The sequence below is a fragment of the Cebidichthys violaceus genome, unplaced genomic scaffold (genome assembly GCF_023349555.1).
Source record: "Cebidichthys violaceus isolate CVI_PGR_0920_01 unplaced genomic scaffold, fCebVio1.0.p SCAF_24, whole genome shotgun sequence".
Lineage (NCBI taxonomy): Eukaryota > Metazoa > Chordata > Actinopteri > Perciformes > Stichaeidae > Cebidichthys > Cebidichthys violaceus.
In genome coordinates this window covers 7,472,972-7,494,673 of record NW_027176417.1, presented here as the reverse complement: position 1 = coordinate 7,494,673, position 21,702 = coordinate 7,472,972, and the positions used below count along the sequence as shown (strand labels likewise).

General features: G+C 41.5%; 1 protein-coding gene across 1 annotated transcript; it reads right to left on the bottom strand.

Annotated features, from left to right (window-relative positions):
* Positions 1-1,990: 1,990 nt before the first annotated feature.
* col5a2b (collagen, type V, alpha 2b) lies at positions 1,991-21,335 on the bottom strand. Its single transcript, XM_068719902.1, has 55 exons — positions 21,242-21,335; positions 15,481-15,693; positions 14,361-14,579; positions 14,058-14,282; positions 13,570-13,586; positions 13,178-13,210; positions 12,728-12,781; positions 12,519-12,611; positions 12,337-12,411; positions 12,189-12,233; positions 12,008-12,061; positions 11,816-11,869; positions 11,649-11,702; positions 11,442-11,495; positions 11,234-11,287; positions 10,862-10,906; positions 10,723-10,776; positions 10,587-10,631; positions 10,286-10,339; positions 10,005-10,103; positions 9,831-9,875; positions 9,643-9,741; positions 9,432-9,485; positions 9,245-9,352; positions 9,061-9,114; positions 8,869-8,967; positions 8,358-8,411; positions 8,176-8,274; positions 8,037-8,090; positions 7,881-7,934; positions 7,748-7,801; positions 7,574-7,627; positions 7,407-7,451; positions 7,145-7,243; positions 6,940-7,047; positions 6,788-6,841; positions 6,529-6,582; positions 6,356-6,409; positions 6,187-6,240; positions 5,987-6,094; positions 5,858-5,911; positions 5,693-5,746; positions 5,429-5,590; positions 5,225-5,332; positions 5,004-5,111; positions 4,795-4,848; positions 4,603-4,710; positions 4,440-4,493; positions 4,231-4,338; positions 4,039-4,092; positions 3,847-3,954; positions 3,282-3,639; positions 2,999-3,189; positions 2,620-2,862; positions 1,991-2,535 (listed from the first exon to the last, which is right to left on the bottom strand). The coding sequence occupies exons 1-55, from the start codon at positions 21,333-21,335 to the stop codon at positions 2,389-2,391; spliced, it is 4,950 nt and encodes a 1,649-aa protein (XP_068576003.1). The 3' UTR covers positions 1,991-2,388.
* Positions 21,336-21,702: the final 367 nt, after the last annotated feature.

Here is a 21,702-nt window from a genome sequence, read left to right as displayed (position 1 = left end):
CAGTGTTCTCCAAGTGTTCTGGAGGGGCGTCAGTGAGGTGGGGTTGGAGGGTGCACAGGAAGGAAAAGGTGTAGCTGGGAAATCTCATCGAGGCTCCTCGGCGAACAAGAGACACCCCATTCAGGATCTGGGCGTCGCTGCCAAGTCATCTCAGGGTCGCAGACTCCAGCGGTCCACGTTTGGAGGAAGCAGGCACAAGAGTGTGTCTCATGCAACACACTCTGTTTCATGCAACACACTCTGTTTCATGCAACACACTCTGGCATGAAACAGAGTGTGTTGCAGAGTGTGCAAACAGAGTGTGTTTCATGCAACACACTCTGTTTTTTCACACAAGTTGATGCAGACGACATCAGAAGAAAGTCTTTGAATTATACGTGCAAGCAAGAGGAGGAGATGAAAGATGAGCGAGAGGATAATGTGGCTCATGTATACACTAATAACTTTGTGCACCATCATCAGGTCTACATTTTTATTTGTCCAATTTCTTGGCCTATGACCAAATACCTAAAACTATGACCGCTATACTATGGAATTGCAATTAAGTCAATATTTAAAATTAAAAAATAATGTGAAATAAATTCTGAAATAAATGCGTATTTATATTTACAAGTATTTGTATAATTTATTTGAGGATGTATTTGATTGCCACACTTATTTATTTGGTATATTTACACATATATATTCCAAACTAACCTGCTAAACTAAGATGGCATGACTGACTGAAGTGTTTTACAGGACAAAAGCAAGATAAATCCACTTATAACAATGAAACCAGGTTAAAACAGGTTTAATACTAAATTGAGTATGGTTAACCAAAAACACAAAACTCATTAGAATAAGATCATAGACGAGGATTTTCAGTAAGTGTAGGGAGGGCTATAAAAGTGATGTGGCTGAATGATTAAACCTGACAATAAATATGAAAATGTAATAGCAATAGTGTGGTTTCTCTTTCTCTGGCTGTGACCTTCTGTAGTCATCTGGAATTCTGTGGTTTTTCTTTAGTTTTTCTTCTTTATTTTCTTTGAAGAGTGAACAATGAGCATATTATTGAACTCATTTAAATGGACCTGACTTCCAGGAAGAAAAAAAAAACTGTCTCAGAACCAACACTTCTACCTGCTTAAATGTTCCATGCTCAAAATGAAAATAGCAGCACCGGCTAAAAATGACCACCTCAACAGATGTGGAGAGCCCAGGCTGCAGGAAACGGTGAGAGTGTCACATCTTTCACCGAGTGCAGAGAAGCGAGGTCGACCCAGAAACATGTGCTGCCTGAACTTTGGCTCTTTTTCTTCCTGTAAGGACGCCTTCTCTCTCCCTCTCTCTCATTTGATCACAGACATATGCATGCAGCCTTTTTCAAGCTGAAACTAGGCAGTAAACCAGTGTGTTGTTAATAAATAAGCACTAATGCAGGGTGGGTTCACTGTTTATATTTAGACACAGGTTTATTGTTGTGCAACCACCAGAGCCCTGCTGGTTTTTCATCTCAAAGCCCATCTAATGAAGGAACTTTTTCTCCTGTGATGTCAGGTGAAAGCAGTTAAGTCTGGTTCAAAGACTGTATAGAAAGTCTTTGTCTCCCCCGAGTGGTGAGATGGTTTAGTGCCATTTCTGAGCTCATTCAAACTCATTCACTTGAGGGGGAACTGATTTATTCAACTTTCTAGGCTTTGGTTTGTGGGAAGAGCACAGGCATTCCAGAGAAAGACATTTATTCCACATCTATATTCAACAACAAACAAATCATTTGTAATTTACAGTCATATGTTGCATTTACAGTTGGGGTTTTAAAAGGAGATACAAAGGTTTTCTGTTGAACGAGTAAATGAGTTCCTGCACAGAACTTAATAATTTAGGTTCAAGCATGATTTAAATTTTTTTATTTCATTAAAATTAAGAACTACAGTCATTGCTATATTAACTCTTGCCCTATCCAGGCCTCTGGACGTGCATTTACTGGAAAAAAAAAAAGCTAAATGAAAAGGTTTGATTGCTTTTATTTGCTAAAACAGTTCCAATGTAATCTGCTCTGAGACTACATCTCTTTCAGCTTTAATATTATTGGCTGTTTTTCCAGTTTATGCAACTTAACAATCCATCTAAATTCCACTTAGATTTCATGTTAGCACCTCAGACTTTATTTTTTCCACCCATATGCATTTCCCTGTAGAGGTCTGGTGCTCCAGATTGTACATTTATTGACAAGGTGAATAAATAACGTCAGCGTCCTGCCGGTCACACAGCAGGTACACTGTACTTCAACAGCTTTTGGGAAACGCAGCCATGTGTCGAAGAATCTAACCTCCATCGACTTGTACGCTCAAAGAAAGACGAGTCCATATACTCTAATTTACTGGTGATGATGTTTCTTGTGTTGTTTTATGAGAAGCACACAGGGCCGATGTCCAGGCCGAACTCCTGATCAGGTTTTCCAATGTCCATGGGGGCCACGTCCACGACAGGCAGCCTAGCAGAAGTTTGAGTCCTGTACTCAAGCACCATCTTGCCCCACTCTCCGTTTGATTTCTGAGGGACAAGAAAGCCAAATGATTCAGTAAAAGTATTTTCCAATTAGTCTTTTATGAAATTGAGAGTCCTGTAATGACTCACCGTGCAGCCGTCCTCGAGGACGGTGTACCGGAGGCGCATGTTTCCTTGTGCTCTCAGCTCCTGGCCGTTGGAGCCTCTGAGGAGCAGAGCTTTCTTCAGGTTGGTGCTCCTCTCGTCTTTATACGCCACGCTGTTCCTGCAGTGGTAGGTGATGTTCTGGTGTGACTCTTTGGACAAAAGCTGCAACAGCTTCATCTGAACCGCCACCGCGTTCGGCTGCTCCTCAGTATTTCCATAGCGGAACTGAAATTGGATGACAGTTTGACATGATTACACCCAAGGCAGGCTGGATTCAAAGACTTCCAGGCTTCTACTAAACACATCATATTTGGAATTAAAGAATTCGAAGCCAGGAAATGCATATATTTTGATTTCTTACTTTAGTTCCACCGTTCATGTCTACTTCAAACCAGACGGGTTTGTTGGCGCTGGGACTGGATTTCGTCCACCAGGCTTTGCGTGGAATGTTAGCAGGGTTGGCAGAGATGCAGGTTTCACCATTTTCCATATTACAGTAGACCTTGATGGCATCTTTTGTGCTTCCTTGATTTGGATCAATCCAGTACTCACCTGTATCAAATGTGCGTTACATTAATACATTTGTGGTACTGGTCTAAACAGACCTGAAAATAATTTGTGAATGCAGAAAACAGGAGCCTCACCGCTCTTTTTCTGAGGGTAGCACTGCTTGATGTCCTGGCAGGTTTTCGCTGGGTTCACCTTGCTACCATCAGGACTGCGGAGGTTTTGCAGATGTCCGCTGAGGGTCTTCAGCGTGGTGTGGACTCCGGTGTCTGCACGCAGGAGGGCCGACTTCTTATTGGGAAGGGCTTCATCTTTATTGATCTCTGGAAGAGGAGGAGGATCGGCAGCCACATCGTCCTCGACGAACTCCACGGCTTCTGGCATGTGGCCGTTCCCGTCGTAATCGTAAGAGGCAGCGAAGAGGTCATCCAGAGCCGTGGTAGGAGGTCCAGGGGGGCCTGGAGGGCCGGACAGACCTGGATTACCAGGTGGACCCTGACAAGGAAAATTATGAAGATGAAGTAATGTTTTGTACTTCATTTATGCCGTTCTAGCAGTGGGAACTAACACTTTATGTTATCTCAACAATGAAACTTGAAATTGAAACTTGTGATCCCGAGAGGTTGATTCCTTATTATAACAAATTATTGCAGCCACTGAACTGAACTGAACTGAAAAAAAGTGAACGTAATCTTGTGTCACCTGTGCCCCGATGTCCCCACTGGAACCTCTGCTTCCAGGAGCGCCCATTGGTCCGGGATGACCGATGTTTCCTTCCTTTCCTGGAGGACCCGCCACTCCTGGAGGACCCTGTACGGTAAAAGAGTGAGTCATATACACTGTTTAACAAGACAGAGCTTCAAATGTAACTGCATGGTGCTGTTATACACTCACCCTCGGCCCAGCTGGTCCAACAATACCTGTCACTCCTGCATCCCCTGTGGCGCCCTGAAATAAAGAAGAATGACATTTCATCATTTGAAACATTCAGTGTTACTGTGCTTCAATATCAATGTTTCTCTGAACTAACTACACTAGGATGTGAGCTATCTAAAGGACTAGAAATATTTTAAACATTTTGCTTACAGTTGTTCCTGGCAAACCGTGGAGCCCAGTGAAACCTCTGTGTCCTTTCTGACCCCTTTCTCCTTGTTCTCCAGCAGCTCCTTTCTCTCCCTGTGGTCCTTGAGGGCCCTAAAGTTAGACACAGCATGAAAAAACAATGTTTACACTTAAAGTTTTAAGTTGATGTTTTTGGGTATCAACCATGTCAAACATTGTCAGGTCATGCTTACCACTTTCCCCCGTACTCCAGCTGCTCCTTGGGGTCCAGGGGAGCCTATAGCACCCTAAACTCAAAACAAACAAAGAGCGATGACAGAGCCGACTTTGCAGTTGTGTTAGCATCGACAGAGCTATTGATATGATATGGAGCATATTATTATTTGTGAAACTCACATTCTCGCCTCTTTGTCCTGGACCGCCTGTCATTCCCACAGGACCCTCAGTTCCTGGAGACCCTGGAGTACCAGCCAGACCCTCTGAGCCAGCATTACCCCTGTCTCCCTGGAAAGACACACATGCCAGCAGTTAGTACACACAGCTGTATGCATGGTAGCATTAGTACATCCTGTCCACTAAAAGTCTTACCCTGTCCCCTAAAAGACCGTCCTTCCCAGGAGACCCCTCTGCTCCAGCGATACCCTGAAAAAACACAGATAATGACATGATAAAGTACAGAAGAGTGACTTAAAAGCTGAGTTGTCAGCAAAGAAACAACTAGCACTGACTGTGAGGGACTCATCAGCTAAACACTTAATAATAAAAGCTGTCTAATGACTGAGAGGGACTCAACTAACCTCAGGGCCGGCATCTCCTCTTGGCCCGGTGGCTCCTGGTAAACCGACTCCCCCAGCTGGCCCTGTGCCGCCCTGAACTCCAGGAGCTCCGTTTTTTCCGGGTGGACCCTGAGGAATAAAGGAATACAATGTTTTCATCACCAAAATCTCAACGCAAGACATCGTGTCTCAGTGTGCAGCTAAAACAAAGGATTGCAAACACTGTCAGAAGGAATACATACAGCAGGACCTGGCAGTCCCAGCATGCCCGCCTCTCCTCTCAGTCCAGGCTGACCCACGATCCCTCGCTGTCCTGCGGCACCATTAGGTCCTGGAGGCCCATCAGGACCCTGGCAGAGAAACACAAGAGCAGACAAGAAATTAATTTATTTGTGTATAGCGGCTGTAAGATCAGCACAGCCTGAACTTTAAGATGATCGCCTTACCCCAGGGCCGTCCTCTCCAGAGTCTCCCTTCTCTCCAGGGCTGCCTGGTGCACCTGAAGCTCCCCTCTCTCCTTGACGTCCTGGACCTCCGTTCTCCCCAATAATCCCAGCAGTTCCAGATTTCCCCGGAGCTCCAATAGGCCCGTCTGCTCCAACAGCACCCTAAAACACACACACACATGATCTGCCCTCAATCCAGAGTTACGAAAAACAAGTGTGACTTAATGAATCCACTGCAGGTATGAGATTGAAACGTAAACTCACATGAGAACCAACAGGTCCAACTCCTCCAGGCAGCCCAGGAAAACCAGAAGAGCCCTGTGGGAAAAACACACTCCCAATAAGATGCACTTTAATGATATTAACATAAGACAGTAGACACCAAACTACAGTTAGAAATAAAGAAATTCAATTTAGAGCCTAACTCACCGTTGCCCCTTGTGTTCCTCTGCCTCCTTTCAGTCCTGTCACACCAACAGGCCCCTAGAAACACATACAAGTAGCATGTAGACAAGTTGTTTGACCATTTTTTTATGTTTTTTTGGTCAATGTATTTACCTGCCCTCCTGATTTCCCAGCCATTCCCTGTGGTCCAGGTGCTCCTCCCTCTCCCTTCAGACCTGCCTCACCTGTGTCACCTTTGACCCCAGGTTGACCATCAGGACCCTGGAACAGAAACAGGAAATTAATCAAGCCTTTTTTGGTTTATTCCGCTGTATATTTCGGACATGATTGCCTTGCTTTAGCGGGCCACTTACAGCAGATCCAGGGAAGCCAACGGCACCAGTAGGACCATTGTCACCAGTAGAACCCTGTTAATATCATCACACAAATGCACACTTTATCAAAAAGAAATGGAAGTACAGTCATTCAAAGAAAATTTCTCTTCAATTTAATGTTGGTGGTAAAATAAAAACTTGTACTGACAGCGATTCCTCTTGTGCCTCGGCGTCCTGCAGGTCCTGCTGGGCCGGTTTCACCCTGAAAGAAAGGAACAAGTTAAGTAAGGATCATATTACATGTGCGTTTCATTTAAAACTGGAACCATAAGTAATTTGATTGATTTAACATACATGTTACATGTGTGCTTCTGAGCTCACCTTCTCTCCATTGGGTCCACCAGAACCAGCAGGTCCAACAGAACCAGGAAGCCCCTTTAAATATAATGATAACGTATATTAGAATATCACATTACACATAAGAAAACTCAATTGTAAGATTGTCAGCCAGTGACAGTCTCACGGTGAGTGTTTTGTCAGTATACCATGACAAAAACTATTTTGCCACAAACTTTGGGCTTGTTCTGCTGAGAGATGTGCGGTGTAGTTTGAGTCCTGACATCATGTTGAGACGACTCACCCGTGCACCGTCAGCTCCGGCGTTCCCCTCCAGTCCGCCCTCTCCAGCAGAGCCCTGTTAGAAGAAATCAGCCTTATCAGTGCCTCAGGTTCATCTTCGTCTGCTGCGGGTCTTGTTTGTGGAGAAAATGGTATCTCTAATATTTGACTTACTGCATCTCCCTTCGGGCCTGAAGGTCCGGATGTGCCTCTCTCTCCTGGCATTCCCTGAAGTCCTGGACCTCCCCCCTCTCCAACAGCACCCTTTGGACCAATGTTACCCTAGAATGTACGAAACATATCTCAGGTAGAGCTTATTGCAAACAAGATTTACAGCAACAAAGTTCTGCATGTGTCAGTGTCTTTAAGGCTACAATACCTTTGGCCCATCTGGTCCTGGTCCACCTGGACTACCTTTGGGTCCCTGCAGCCCATTGAGCCCGATTTCCCCTCTCTCTCCTGGAGGGCCTCTTTCTCCCTGCGAGAACAACCAGGGGATACAGTCATGCAACGATTCCTCATTGCACTAAATGACTTACTGTGACATATTTAAACGCTGTGAGTGATTGAAGACATTTGATTGTGGAAACTGAATGAGAGCTACACCTTTAAATCAGGTGAGAGAACACTAATGGACTCACCCTTGGACCTGTACCTCCACCAGCACCAGCTTCTCCAGTGAGACCCTGGGGATAAAAACGCATTATGCTTAATGCAATATGATAGGAAGAACTTCTCAATCAAAATGTATTTCACTATAATCTCACGCGCGAGAGAAAACGTCCAAGTTCTTTTTTTTTTTTCTTACCTCAACACCTGGTTTTCCAGACTCTCCAGGTGGTCCTGGCAGTCCTGGCAAACCCTAAAAAAACACCAAACATTTAATTGCTTTAATGCTAATAACAATATTTGAAAAATAATTGCATACTCATCTGTTGAATATAAATTAATATTTTTTTTATGATTTTAGGATGCCGTGTACCTGGAAACCATGCAGTCCCTGTGGTCCCTGCTCTCCCCTCTTTCCTGCAAGACCCTGAAGAAAAGCAAAAATAATATAAATCATCTAAACATCATGTTATCAAATCATTGATGATAAACAGTTGGATGCTTACAGCTGGACCAGCTGGACCAGCAGCGCCTTCCTCTCCGTCTTTTCCATTCACCCCCTAGAAGACAAACACAGTATCTATCAGGATATTACTGATGTATTTATGATTTAGTATGAAGTTTAAATACAGTATAGTATATCAATAGTGAAAGTAACTTGCCCTTTGACCTGGAGGCCCGGAGCTGCCAGCCTCTCCAATCTTCCCAGCATCACCCTTAAAGTCAGGAGCCACAGAAGTCATCATCTGTTGCTGCACAAAATATCTAATTACTTATGTTAAATATACAACATGTACTGACAGCAAAGCCTTTTGGTCCCGGCAGGCCCATCGCTCCAGATGGCCCTCGGTTCCCTGCAGAACCAGCTGGGCCTTGTTTACCATCGTCTCCCGCTGAGCCCTGGATAAACCAAACAAAACGTTAATACACGTCGTCTTCCATTCACACTTTGGTGAGTGATGAAAATGAAAGGTTTGGCACACCATTGGTCCTTGCTTTCCCTCTGATCCCTGGGCGCCAAGAAGTCCTGTCAGACCCTGTGAAATCAGACACACAGTTACAGACCAACCTTAGACACATGTCTCTGAAGCTGCATCTCATTCTCTAAAGTTAGTATTCTATACATATTGTACAGTAATCTAGACAGAGAACAATATTCCTGATATTCCTGATTCTTTTTATATAGATTTAATGCTTTCATTCATGTTTTCAATTGTTGAGTGTGTTGACAGACAGCTTTAAAGAGCGACTTAAAAGCAGGCTGAAAGTCTGTTGGATCTGTAACCACGGCCAACAGTGATGTCCCGGTGTACTGACACACCCAGGAGTACATTTCTACATCACTGCAGCAGGGTCAAAGGTTAAACCACTCGAGGTCAGTAAATACAAGATTTTCTCCAGATGTGAAGTTGCTCTAATTGCCTGTCTAGACATAGGAAGTTTATTGTACAAAAACACAGCAAATATTGGCAATAAATGATATGTCTGCTGTACCCGAGCTCCTGTTAGACCTGGCTCTCCATTACGTCCTGGATCTCCAGATAAACCTTTGGCGGCGGTCGACCCGGACAGTCCTCTCTCACCCTGGGCTCCCTGTTTCAAAAGCGCGGGAACACACGTCATTGTCTAGAATAATCATAACTAACAAGTAATTGAATGCTGCCAGTGCATTTTAAGTCCACTCACCTTTTGTCCTGGTAAACCATCCCCACCTGGGAAACCTCTATTTCCTGGAGCTCCCTAGAAACAAATGAACAATTGTTTCCAGATTGGGAGTTTGCGACATTTCAGGCCCTGAAATCGTGAAATCTCCTCTGCTTAAAGGATTTTAAATGTAGTTTTCTTAAACATAAAGTAAAAGTTGACTAACTGTCTCTCCTTGAGCTCCTAGAGGCCCAATGGATCCAGCATCACCTCGAGGTCCACGCTTCCCATCCTCTCCCATCGGGCCCAAAGGACCTGGAACACCATGGTCGCCCTAACCCAGCAATCAATAATCAGCCAATCAATCATCAGACTCAGTCAGCCAAAATAAAAATGAACTTTTCTCAGCTTACTCTTTCTCCCTTGAATCCAGCTTCTCCTTTGAATCCAAGCAGTCCAGCTTCGCCCTGTAGAAAAGGATCAGATAACCTGGAGGTCAAAACATTAAAGCTCCTGGTGCATTCTGTTATATGAGCCACAAAGTTACAAACAGAGATGGAAATGGAGAAGGAGGCAGACTTCAGGGATTCATCAAATACAGTTAGATGCAATAGGAGCTTGTACCAGTTGGCCTTTTGGTCCTTGTGTTCCTGTAGTTCCCTGGGGGCCGGGGGGACCGGGTTGCCCCAACAGCCCTGCTGGACCCATGACACCTGCTAGACCCTGAAGAGGAGAAGGAGCAGAGACAGATTTGAGTTAAAAACAGATTTACAGACAAAGATGTGCTCCATAACTTAAGGTGTTATACTTACTGCAGAGCCGCGGCTACCTGAAGGTCCGTCAGGTCCTGAGGCACCCTGTTAAAAACAAAATATTAACTCATAATTATTCACCTAAAGCCAAATACAGTCCAAACATATGTTCTCACTTTCACAGTTTGAAAATGAAGTCCCAACAAAAGACAGAATGATGAAATTGTAACAGACCTGCTGTCCTGACGGCCCAGCTGGTCCTACGTGACCTGCATCCCCTCTGGTACCCTGCTGTCCTGGACTTCCTCTGACCCCTGTTGGTCCTGCTTCTCCCTGCACCCCAGGACCGATTCAGGTCACATTAAAGAAGCTCGTTATTGAAATTTAAGAGCTCAGATTTTGGCAAACTAAGGTCTCATTTTCAACAAATGAGTAAGCTAAATAACATGCAGATAAAAATGGATTCATGTTATAGAAAACTTTTAGAAAAATTTTCTGCTAGTAGAGCATCTCACCTTCATTCCTGCGTTACCCGGAAATCCTGGAACTCCGGGGATTCCTATTGGACCCTGTAGTGAAAAGAAATGTTTAAAACATTCTGTCATAAGCATTTCAGTTTGTTTTGTTCACAGTGTGTGTTATCTGGTGAAATAATGTCCCAAAACAAGTGAAGCATAAAAGTAGAATTGTAAAGCAATAAATTATCATGTGCATATTCATTTTCCTGCAGAGAGAGCGGCAATAACCTTAGTTCCTAAAAAAATCGAATTATTTCTTGAAAGTACATTAATACAGTTAGTAGATATAATTCCTCACCAGTGGACCGGGTTTGCCAACATGGCCGTTTTCGCCACGTTTTCCCTAAAAGAGAAAGAAAATGTTTCAACCCTGCAACTCCATTTTACATTTTTGCATTTTTCCGAAACGAATAAAGATGTTTTGTGTTTCTTACCAGAGGACCAGTTGATCCGGCTCTGCCTCTTTCTCCCTGCATGCCCGCTGGTCCCTGAAACAAAACACTGGCTCAGCATCTGTGTGACTGACAGCTGTATGAGATGCTCTGTGATCTGTTCTCTGCATGTGTTGCCTACCTGTGGGCCTGCAGCACCCATCGTACCCGGAGTACCAGATTTACCCTGCAAGACACAAAGACACAGACACAATGCAGGATTGAAATGTGCACTTCTGTAAAAACCAACAGCGGATAAAAGCTTTCATTGATATTATAAGGAGGTCCTTAAAGCTAGAGTGGGTAATGTATTTTAGAATGATTGTTGTTATATTTGTTGAAATTCTCTTTACATCCCAACAGCAATCAATAAATCAAATGCTCTGACAAAGAAGAAGAAAAAAAATCCGGCATCTATTGGACTGTAATAACTTACAATCCATCCGTCCAATAATTTAATTTGGCCCAAATGACTGGGCGCAATGCATCCTGGTACATGTAGGCAAATTCATACCTTAGTTCCAAGCGCTCCAGACTCTCCTTTTGGCCCACCCAGACCGGCATTTCCCTGTTGCAGATATTCAAATTAACAATAAGGTAAAAAGTAAGCGATGTTTCTTACATTAAAGCATGAAAAATAATCATGAAAAGTGAGGCTTGGTTTAGGCTTTGATCAGGGAGCATGCATTGCTGGGTAACAGTTATATTTTGTGTGTGACTACCTTGTGACCTTTCAATCCTGGATGACCCGGAAGTCCTGGGAATCCTCTTGCACCCTGCATTGAAACAAATGATCAACACACTCTGGGCAAAGAAGCAAGTCTATGTCTATACATCATAATCAGTGTTGATTGCTTGTATGTTTGGCTAGATTTTAATAAAGTGTTTTGTGTTGCTTGTTTATGATGAGGACTGGGAGACGGACTTACCACAGATCCTGGAAATCCTGGTTCTCCTGAAGCACCAGCACCTCCAGCTTCTCCCTGAGCAGGAAACGTAAAAAGTTATTAAAAAAGATCATTACTGATAAATAATTACTGATAATACTAACAGTATATTCTGCATTTTCATGAGGAGGCATGCATGTTCGACTCACATCAGGTCCAGTTTTCCCAGGAGGCCCGTCTGGTCCTCGATGACCTGGCTCCCCCTGTTCCACACAAGGAATCAGGAACACAGTTTTTCTTCAGCACAGCTAAATTTAGATCTAGTACTGCCGGTTTAGAGACACGTTTAGATTTGCTCCTCATAGATACTTGATGTGGAAAAGAGGCAGAAATGTTCCTACCATTGGTCCTGGGTCTCCAGCCTCTCCTGGGTATCCCTGACCCCCTTGTGGACCCTAAACATAGGGGATAAAGATAGTAACTTATGATACAAGAAAAGATATGGTGTTCATACATCAAGTTTTATGACAACAGGCAAAAATTAAGTCTTTTAATCTTTGCTTGGAGGAAAAAATGTCGTACTTCATGTCCAGGCGACCCTGGAGGTCCTCGTGGTCCTGCTTCACCCTGAAATAACCACATTGCATACACTGTGGGTTAAATTCAACCTCCAAACTTTGTGTTTATATAAAATATGTAATTTATTTTCACACAGCTTTGCAGCACTCACCCTTGTTCCTGACACCATGCCAGCCAGACCAGACTTCTCCCCGAAACCTGCAGCCATCTGTGACACCAGGTTGCCCTTTTTGTGAAGAATATTATTTAAGAGAAATGTTTGTGCAAAGGAATGTTCAAACTTTTTTTCTATGAATTAAGAAGATTTCTAAATAGACTTTGAAACAAACTCACCCCAGGGTGGGTAGGATGGCCTGGGGGTCCCGGCTCTCCCGGATTTCCTGGCACACCTGGCTCTCCGTCAAATCCTTGAGGCCCTGCCAATCCCTGCAGGGTGAATAATGAAACATCATTAATTAGAGACAACACGTTCCCCTTCAAGAAGAAGTTTCCATAAGCAGAATAGCTAGATTACAGCATTAAAAGTATTCATCCAGACTGACCCGTCTGCCTTTGAAGCCTCTTAGTCCAGTGTTTCCCTGAGTTCCTGGAGGACCCTGAAGAAGAAACACAAGTGTAAGAGAAACGTATTTTTCACAGAGAGATTTGCTGTCTGCAGACTGCTTTTAGAAATATATTTCATGATGAACTAATATCATTTAAAAATAGGCCCATTATTCATTGTGCAGATACAGGTTCATTCCTCTGGCTTTCCTAGAAAGCAGGTTGACAGATATTACTGCACTTATAATAATATCCTTCAGTTTTCTGCAGAGTGTTTCTAATCATAAGCACTATTATGACATTCTGGTGCCCTCTAGTGTCAAACTTAGTGAAAAGAGGATATTATAAATCAAACAATCCTTCTGTCATATATTCTTAATTAACCTTATATCTTATATTATCAGTTAAAAACAAAAACGATAGAGAGCGTGAAAGCAGGAAAAACCCACCGAGGGTCCTGAAGGTCCAGGGAGCCCCACCACCTGAGAGAATAACAAAAAAACTGTGTTTGAAACAAAACACACTGAAAATGTAAACTTTCATTTACTAGAAGCTGAAATGTATTTATATAATTATTTATTTTTCCACACATATATATATATATATATATATATATATATATATATATATATATATATATATATATATATATATATATGTGTGGAAAAATAAATTGCATGTACACACACGTGTGAGATTACTTACATATGGGATATCACCTGGTTCACCTTTCTGTCCCTATAAAGGAAACATATTTACAACTTGTTTTAATTCAAAGAACAACAGCAAATTTGATATTTGTGCTAAATATTGATCAATGTCAGAATTAACCATGACTGACCTTGAAGCCCATCATTTCTTGGGAAAAACACATAAAAAGAAAGTTACTAAAATGTTTCCTCTTTGTCTGAGAAGAGATATACTGTTCTTATTGTATGTTTCTATGTTTATACTGTTATGATTTTTGTAATCTAGTAGATTTCCACTGCATTCTTCATTTAGCGGGAAAGATAACAAACTAAATAACAAAACAAACTTAAATTAATAATTCTCAATCACTGAGAGAATTTTAACATCCTCTAAAAGTCTTGTTTTTGCAGTGATGCAAAAGACATCACTGCTTTTTAACCTTGTGACTTCTTAAAGCACTAAACAACAAGTTATTGGCTAATTTTAATGAACCATGTACTTTCACATTCCTACACAACTGTACACAGACACTTTAATGACATAATTTAATGTTTTCTTTTATATTTTTTTCATATTTAAATTTGTTATATGTGCAAGCGTACTTGACAATAAACTGTTGCTGATTCTGATTGGTCTCACCTATTGCCCTGCTGGCGCTGGCGAAGTTGTCACACACGGGGCAGCACTCTCCCTCAGGTGTGGACACCTTCTCGCAGTTTGACAGCAGTTCACACTGCACCTCGTCACAGATGGCGACACCGTTGTCACAAACACACACACTACAAGGCTCTGGTTTCCAGATGTTGTTGTGCTGGTAGACCTCCCCATCGACCGTGCAGCTTTCCCCTTTCTTCTCATCTACAGCTGGAACAGAGGACAGATGTGTTAAAAGAAGCACATACTACACACCCAATAATATGACAGGATTATAAATAACTTTACCTTTTGTGGGGTCTGAACTGGGAGCTGATGTTGGAGCTGCAGTCAAGCACACAGGGCAACACTCGCCCTCTGGGGTCACAGTTTTCTGACAGTCGCCGAGGTCCTCGCAAATCACGTCTTCACACACGGTGGTCCCCATATCACACACACAGATCCGACACGGCTCTGGGTTCCACATGTCATTGTGGGCGTAGACTTTTCCATTTTCTGTGCAGGTGTCTTCATGAAAAAGAAATCATAGAGGAATTAAGATTGTATCTGGAAGTGGTTTTGAATTGCACAGTGCAAGAAATGCATGGTGATCTTGTGACTTGAAATCCAACAGTCAAGTTCAACACTTTATACTTTTTCACTTTCTTCCAAGAGTTATGAGAAGAGTGACACCATGCTCATGTCTAGTTAGAGTGGTATTGATCTTCTCATCTAACTCTTGGCAATAAAAGCATGAAAACAAAGACAACATACTCAACATACATGCTCAATTTTCATGCCAGTTTTTCTAAAAGAGTAAAAGTAGTCCTGTTTATTAAGAAAGCCTCTATGAGTAAATTTTTTTGTGATTTTAGCATCCCAAATATTCTGATAGCACAAGTTTTTGTATGTAAAAAAAGGGACAATCATTGTGCAGCGCACTAATGTTAGACAGGTGTCATGTAGTCTTTAAAATCAAGCACATAGGGGCTTTAAACAGTGCATATTTTTAAAGAAACAAACACTATGTAAATACTTTTGGTGCTGAATTTAAAAGCAACTCACAAGATGCGTAAAGATGTGTCAATTACCGTCATCAAAAGAGCATATAACGTGCAATGAACAACACGGCATTGAACATGGCGAAGGATGTCAAATTTCCCAGAGGAACACACCTTATTTGGTTAATAAGTTACTTGCTCAACTTCCTTTTGTGTCGCAGTAAATTGCAACCAAAGTAGGTTGAGAAAAACGTGTTCCTTTTGCAAACAGACAGTACAGTCAAAGGGAAACTCCAAACACAACATTTAGAGGTTGTGTGCAGAAAAATTCTTCAGGCTGGGAGACACAGATGGGAGGATTGTCCGACTGCTGGACTTGAGTAAAGTCAAACACTGCAAGGAAACAGCAAGGATGCATCCGCAGTTACCAGTTTCTATGTCAGTGACAGGCCGCTGTGCTGCAGCCAAGCACACGGGGCAGCACTCGCCCTCAGGGCTCTCCGTGGTCTTGCAGTCACCGACATCCTCACACACCAAGTCCTCACAAACCACCATCCCCATATCACAAACACAGGCTCGACACGGCTCTGGGTTCCATATCTGATTGTTGGAGTAGACTTTGCCATCCTCTGTACAGGAATCTTTATGAAAAAGGACAGCGACGGACATCAGAACCCGAGGTCGCCTTTCTCAACTGATAGTTGGTGTAAAACTTCAATATGCATGCTATTTATAGGTTTTCAGACTTTATCCAAGAGATTAGCATCAGCCTCAAAATGCACAGCAAATATTCCAGAAGATAATAAAAGTCTCTTCTATTTTAAAACCACAGAAAAATCCACATAAATAAAGCAAAGATGGATTTGTAAATATGGATATTTATACTCCATGCAGAACCACATTTAAATCTCCTCTGCAAAATATAAAATCACTCTTAAATATGTATAACCAGATATATTGTCCATGCTAGGAGATGTGGTGCTGCCGCTGGATATCCGTATCGTGGGTGATTGCCTTTCAGTTGGCATTGATGGTGAACATCATCACGGGGTTCTACAGCAAAATAAATGTGTGCAATTTTCCTTGACTCTAGTGCACTAATTATTGCATCAAGCCTGGTCCATCAATTCAAACGTTTCACTCTAATTACTTTAAATATTTGGCCAATCTCTGACACATGCATAGATCCACTTTTCTCACTAGAATGTGTGGACAGTCTAGATACAATAATAGCTGGTCTATTTTAGCTCAGAAATGTTCCAAACTTCTGCTCCAGTGGAGGTAAACCAGACTCCTCCAGAAGTTTAAACCAGTCATGATTCTTGGGGGTCTGTTACTGCTTTAAAAAAACAACTTGTAAACACAATAAAGGGAAAGCTGGTTTCCTCAGCTTGACTTGTGGCGTCTGTGGTGAAGGCAAGCAGCAGAAGTAACACTCGGACCAAAGAAGACCTGTGTCACCTTGGCTTCAACTGGACCACATGACAAAGGCCTACTGGTGTTGTAGTTTTGTTCATTATAACACCCACTGTTTCCATCTAACCATGCTTCCTGTTTAAACTTGTGAAGTTCAACTTGTAGTGCAGAGCTCTCTGAAAGCAGAACAGATATGTCTAACCTCAACAGACAAAGTTTATTATTTCTGATTATTTCCACCACCAGAAGAACATGACTTCTAAATAAAAACTCTACTTTGCGTCTAAATGTATGTTTGTAAAGGTGAACTATAATTCTGGCTAATTAGATCACAGGTTGAACTGATATGTTTCACTCCAAAACCCCAGCAGCAGTTGGGCTCAATTTAGCACACAAAGTATTGAAGTATAAGTATTGTAGTATATTGAAATACAGTATTATTTATTTATTACAGTTATACATACAAATCTTTAAGGACACACCTAAATACTGTAACAGGCTGTTTTACCTGTACTTACCCCCTCTGACCAGTAGGCTGCACCCATTACTAAGAAATGCAATAAAAATCAGTTGCACGTATGAATTGATTCATTCATGTTGCAGGCAGAGAAAAACACATAAAGTTCACTGAAAGCCAATAAACTAACATGAAGCCTCATAATTATGGCCCACAAGTCATAAAGGGAAATTCCACAGATTCTATGCATCAGAGTCAGTTTATAGTCATGAGGAGCTCCACTCAGCCTGTGAATGAAACTGTTTTATAATGTCGTCTGTGGCTCTGGAGACTGACGGAGTATGAGGTCTGAAAGCTGTTGGAAGGTATAATGAAAGAATGCTACTGAGTTGCATTATGGGAAGTGTAGTATTCAGCTGTTTTTTTGGGAATTGCTGCATTAATTTGACCTTCTTTTTATCTGTTTCTCACAAGTCACCAAACTTATATATATAATGTTAATATCAAATATAGCGTCAACCAATACCTCATATATTACACAGTATTTATAGCCAAAGCTAGTCTGCCATGCTCGCCTCACAAACAACAATATTACCACAAAGATTAATAAAAAGCAACAGATAATTCATGACTAATCCCTCCACTAAAGTGTTAGTTTTTCACTTGCATAACTACTAACGTTTCAGTAAAGCACATCAGTCTGAAAACCAGACTTTAAACGGCATATATGCACTTACAAAATGATATGACATGCTTTTGATTTGCATATTTATGACATGTTGGCTGTAACATGTAGGGTCGAAAAAACAGAATGAGATGATGTATTTTAGGTAAATTTACCAGTGGGGTAAAGCTGACAAAAAAAACAAAAATGTAGTTCCAAACTATGTATTAATTCAATGACAGACACTTTCAGGCAAATTGCCACTGAGCTGCACTTGAGCAAGGCATTCATAAGAAGTCAGTGACTAGACTGTGGTTGGACTTGACAGCTCCAGGCTGTAAATGTGTCTATAAATGTGTATGTATGCAATTATGCAATCATCTTTGAACCAGCAAATGTCTCTAACTGTGAATATGAAACAAGATGAAACCTATAGTCTTCATGGTTGCACATTATGGTTCATAAAATCTATCTACATGTCATCTCATCACAAGGTAAAGAAGTCAAAAGTGTCCAAGGACTCCTGTGATGTATTCAGTTGTTTTGTACGAAGGAAATTATATCAAGAAAAAGGAAACTTTTGACTCTTAATTCATCGGTTTTAAAAAACAAACAGAAATTGTTAAAAGATTTTTCTTTCAAAATATAAATACTGAAACAATAAACAATAAATCAATTTCTCTCTGTTTTTTTCAACTTGTTTTAATCTACTGACACTTTATCAACATAATGTTTCAAACACATGGTAAAATATTCAGAAGGGGAATTAAGATTCCTTATTGTGATGTTTTTTCTTTTGGAAACTAAGGTTTAAAGACAAGTAGAGCTGCAACAATTAAGTGATTAGTTGTAAACTAATTAATCAATTAATCGGTTTTGTTGTTTTGAATAATTGTTTAATAAAAATATAATATAATTTACTGACAGTAAACAGAATATATTTGAGTTGAGGACCAAGAAAATACTTTTTTGGAGGGTATTTGTATTTCCCCTGCAGGTCAAAGGAAAAAGTGCCAAATGGGAAAAAGAAGAAGCAAAAAAAAGCAAATATGGCCACCTGTTGCAAGCGCTGAGAGCGTATTTTAATCCAGGCAGTTTAGTGAAGTCCTAAGTACTAATTATGTGGTGGAGCCTCTCCCCGCGAGGGAGGCTGCTTTTCAAAAGCAGGAGTTATTTCAGAGGAAACCACCGTGGCTGTATTATACGTTTGGCTTGGGTAGAACTTGTGGTTTTGTCTTTTTTTGGGAGAGCACAGAGGTGCCACACCCGGAGAACTCCTGCTATGAAACCTGCTGCAACCTGAGGAGGAGCTCACAGGCTGCAGCATGAGAAGACTGCAACTAAAGAAATCAATGAGCTGGAGGTTTATTCAGCAGGTTGTTCAGGCCACAGAGGTCTCATTAGACGTTTTAGTTTTCTAAAATATTGATGAATTGAAAGAGAAGGCATTTATTTCATCAAGCTTTGCAATTTTTTATGCTGAAGTTTTGCAGAAAGTTCAGAAAGGTTCAAACCTGCAGACTCCTATGGTCAAAAACTATACTTTTTAGGCATTTAAATGTGATTATGGGTCGGATATACAGCATGAGACCAATTATCATGACTAACCGTGGGCTTCTTTCAAAGTGGAAACTGTCCATGCAGCTCTCTGACATTGTGGTTTGCAGACGCCAAAACCTCCTCAACTCAGGTTTATTATTAAACTATATTCAACCCACATAAACTGCACCTTAGGCCAGTGGTTCCCAAGCTGGGGATTAGGACTCCTCAAGTCAGTCCACAAGATGATTAATATGTAAAATCCATCATCTATATCTTAATTGTTTTGCAGCCAGGTAAATAAGAAAGCCACACACTAGTTAAAATCAACATTAAATCCAGTATTGAGTCTTAAAATCAGCCTTAAAACCAATATAAAATATGTGGAGAGGGATTCAAATAAACTCAAGCCTGCTGATGTCGGTTGCTCCCATTTAAAGTCTCAACCAATTCACATCCACTAAGCCAAGAAGAGCACACTAAAATGTTAAATAGCCAGTCGACATCTTTGCAAACTGACTGCCAGTGTATTCACTGGAGCAACAAGTAGAAAACAAATATTTCTGCAACACATGTTTTGCTAATTTTTCCTTCTTTCCTTGTTGCTTAACGTACAGTATGGTTTGTTTAACCACTCTGTTGAGCTGGTTACAACCAACAAATGACAGGTGACATGTGCTAATACAATAGCTTCATTTTAAAAGGTAACAAGCCCATAAAGACACATTCTTTAATTAATACAATATAGGTAATATATTGATATTAAAGGAATAGTTCCGGGAAACAGTTGTCATGCCTGTACAGTAAGTATGAAGACCACAGCTGGTTAGCTTAGCATAAAGACCATAAGGAGACCATGGAGACTGGAAGAGTAAAAACAAACAAACAATGCAAACCTTCAATTCCAATAAAGAACAAAAACCTTCTTCTTGTTGCAGTTTTTGAACACAGCAGTGTTGGTCATATTTAGTTTTCACAGATTTTTCACCTTTTTTATTGCTAGAATTGCTAGTTTCCTCAGGTTTTGGCCTGAGACGGACAGAAACAGCTTCTGCACATCATGACCAGTAAAAATAAACATCTAAAAGTAAAGTCTTTATTTCTCCTCTTTCAGCTTCAGTGGAGGTGAACTTGGATGGAAGCGAGTGAGGCATATTTCATATCCAGCATCCTTTCTCTCTGGGTGTGTCTTGTCTGCCTTTGGCACGAAGTCTGACCAAAATTAGTGGCCTGCTTTTGTCCATCCCATCTGCAAGGCCACATCATTATAGCCGTGGCACTCAAAACCCCATCATTCAGCCTCGAACTTGCACTGAAATAGTACTGCAGCCTGTAGGGGGGGAGATATTTTTGACCCAGGATCACATTCACTGGGACATTTTATTTTAGACAATTTTTTTGCCACATGTCCATCTTTAATAAGATCTTGATTTGGAGATTTTTGTCTCGGCAACGTGAAGTTGATTTACCCTCAATATCAGCCATTAATGTCGCTTTTCTTCCAAGAGATCAGAGCTTTTTATCATTTGCTCCATCTCTTAAGAATTCCTGAACGTTTTCACAAGATATTTTTCTGTCCTAGTCATCACTTCTAATTAAGCCTTTCTGGCCTGGGTTGTGGGTGTGATTTTAACCTTTAGTTCTCAAACCACAGGGCCAATGTGGTCCCGTTGCTGGGAGGCAGAGCAGCCCAGTTTAACTTAGAAAGTAAAACACAAAAATATGCACAAAATGGGAAACCTCTCAAACCACTTCCTCATAAAACAAGAGCATAATGGGAAAGACAAACACAACTGTCACATTCATAAAGAAATACAGAGGTAAATGTTTTCACAGGGCTTGGTTGCACAATCATGAATCATTGGAGGACATATCAGGAGGAAACATTGAGGAAACATTATATATTCAACATTTGTAGCAATGAACGTGTAGGTGACTTAGGCCAAAAGTAACTTTTCCAGAGTGATTTTATAAACATAAAATGTATATATTTGCAGGGGACAGATGTCCATTTTTGCATGAACCTGTCAGCAACTGCAACATATCAAGTATCAACAAAGAAAACCAATCAGAGGACAGGAGGAGCTGTCCCATCTGGGCGGCTGTCACTCACCTTTCATGGCATCTTCTTGGCAGGTCACAGCGATCACCTGAGCCAAGGTGATGAGCAGGCCGACGGTAATCCCAGAGCGTAACGAGGGGCCCATGTCTGCACGCCAGACATGCAGCGTCCTCTCACACAGTCGCCGCTACACAGACAAGGAGGTCAGAGAGAGAGAGTCCAACCCCGAGCTACAGCATCCAGACTGAAAAATCCAAATATCCCTGAGTGGAACAAGCTCCTGGATGAGCGATTACTGCAAACTGAAACAGGCTCCCTCTTTACCCCCCTCGCCTCCTCCCTCCTTCTCTGACTCTCCTCCTCCTCTCTCATCATCTTTTCTTGCTTTATTTCAACGCCAACCTCCTCCTCGGGCTCTTACAAGTCGCCTTGAAAGATGCAGCTAATTAAAGGCTGAATGAAATTTGTCCATGATGAGAGAAGATGATGATGTTGAAAAAAAGACTTTTGAA

Coding starts and splice junctions, on each gene's coding strand:
- col5a2b (XM_068719902.1), bottom strand. CDS start 21,335: ATGGGCCCCTCGTTACGCTCTGGGATTACCGTCGGCCTGCTCATCACC. Junction 9,742..9,830: donor CAGGTAGCCGCGGCTCTGCA/GTAAGTATAACA, acceptor TCTCCTCTTCAG/GGTCTAGCAGGTGTCATGGG. Junction 3,955..4,038: donor TTGGACCAGCTGGGCCGAGG/GTGAGTGTATAA, acceptor TTTACCGTACAG/GGTCCTCCAGGAGTGGCGGG.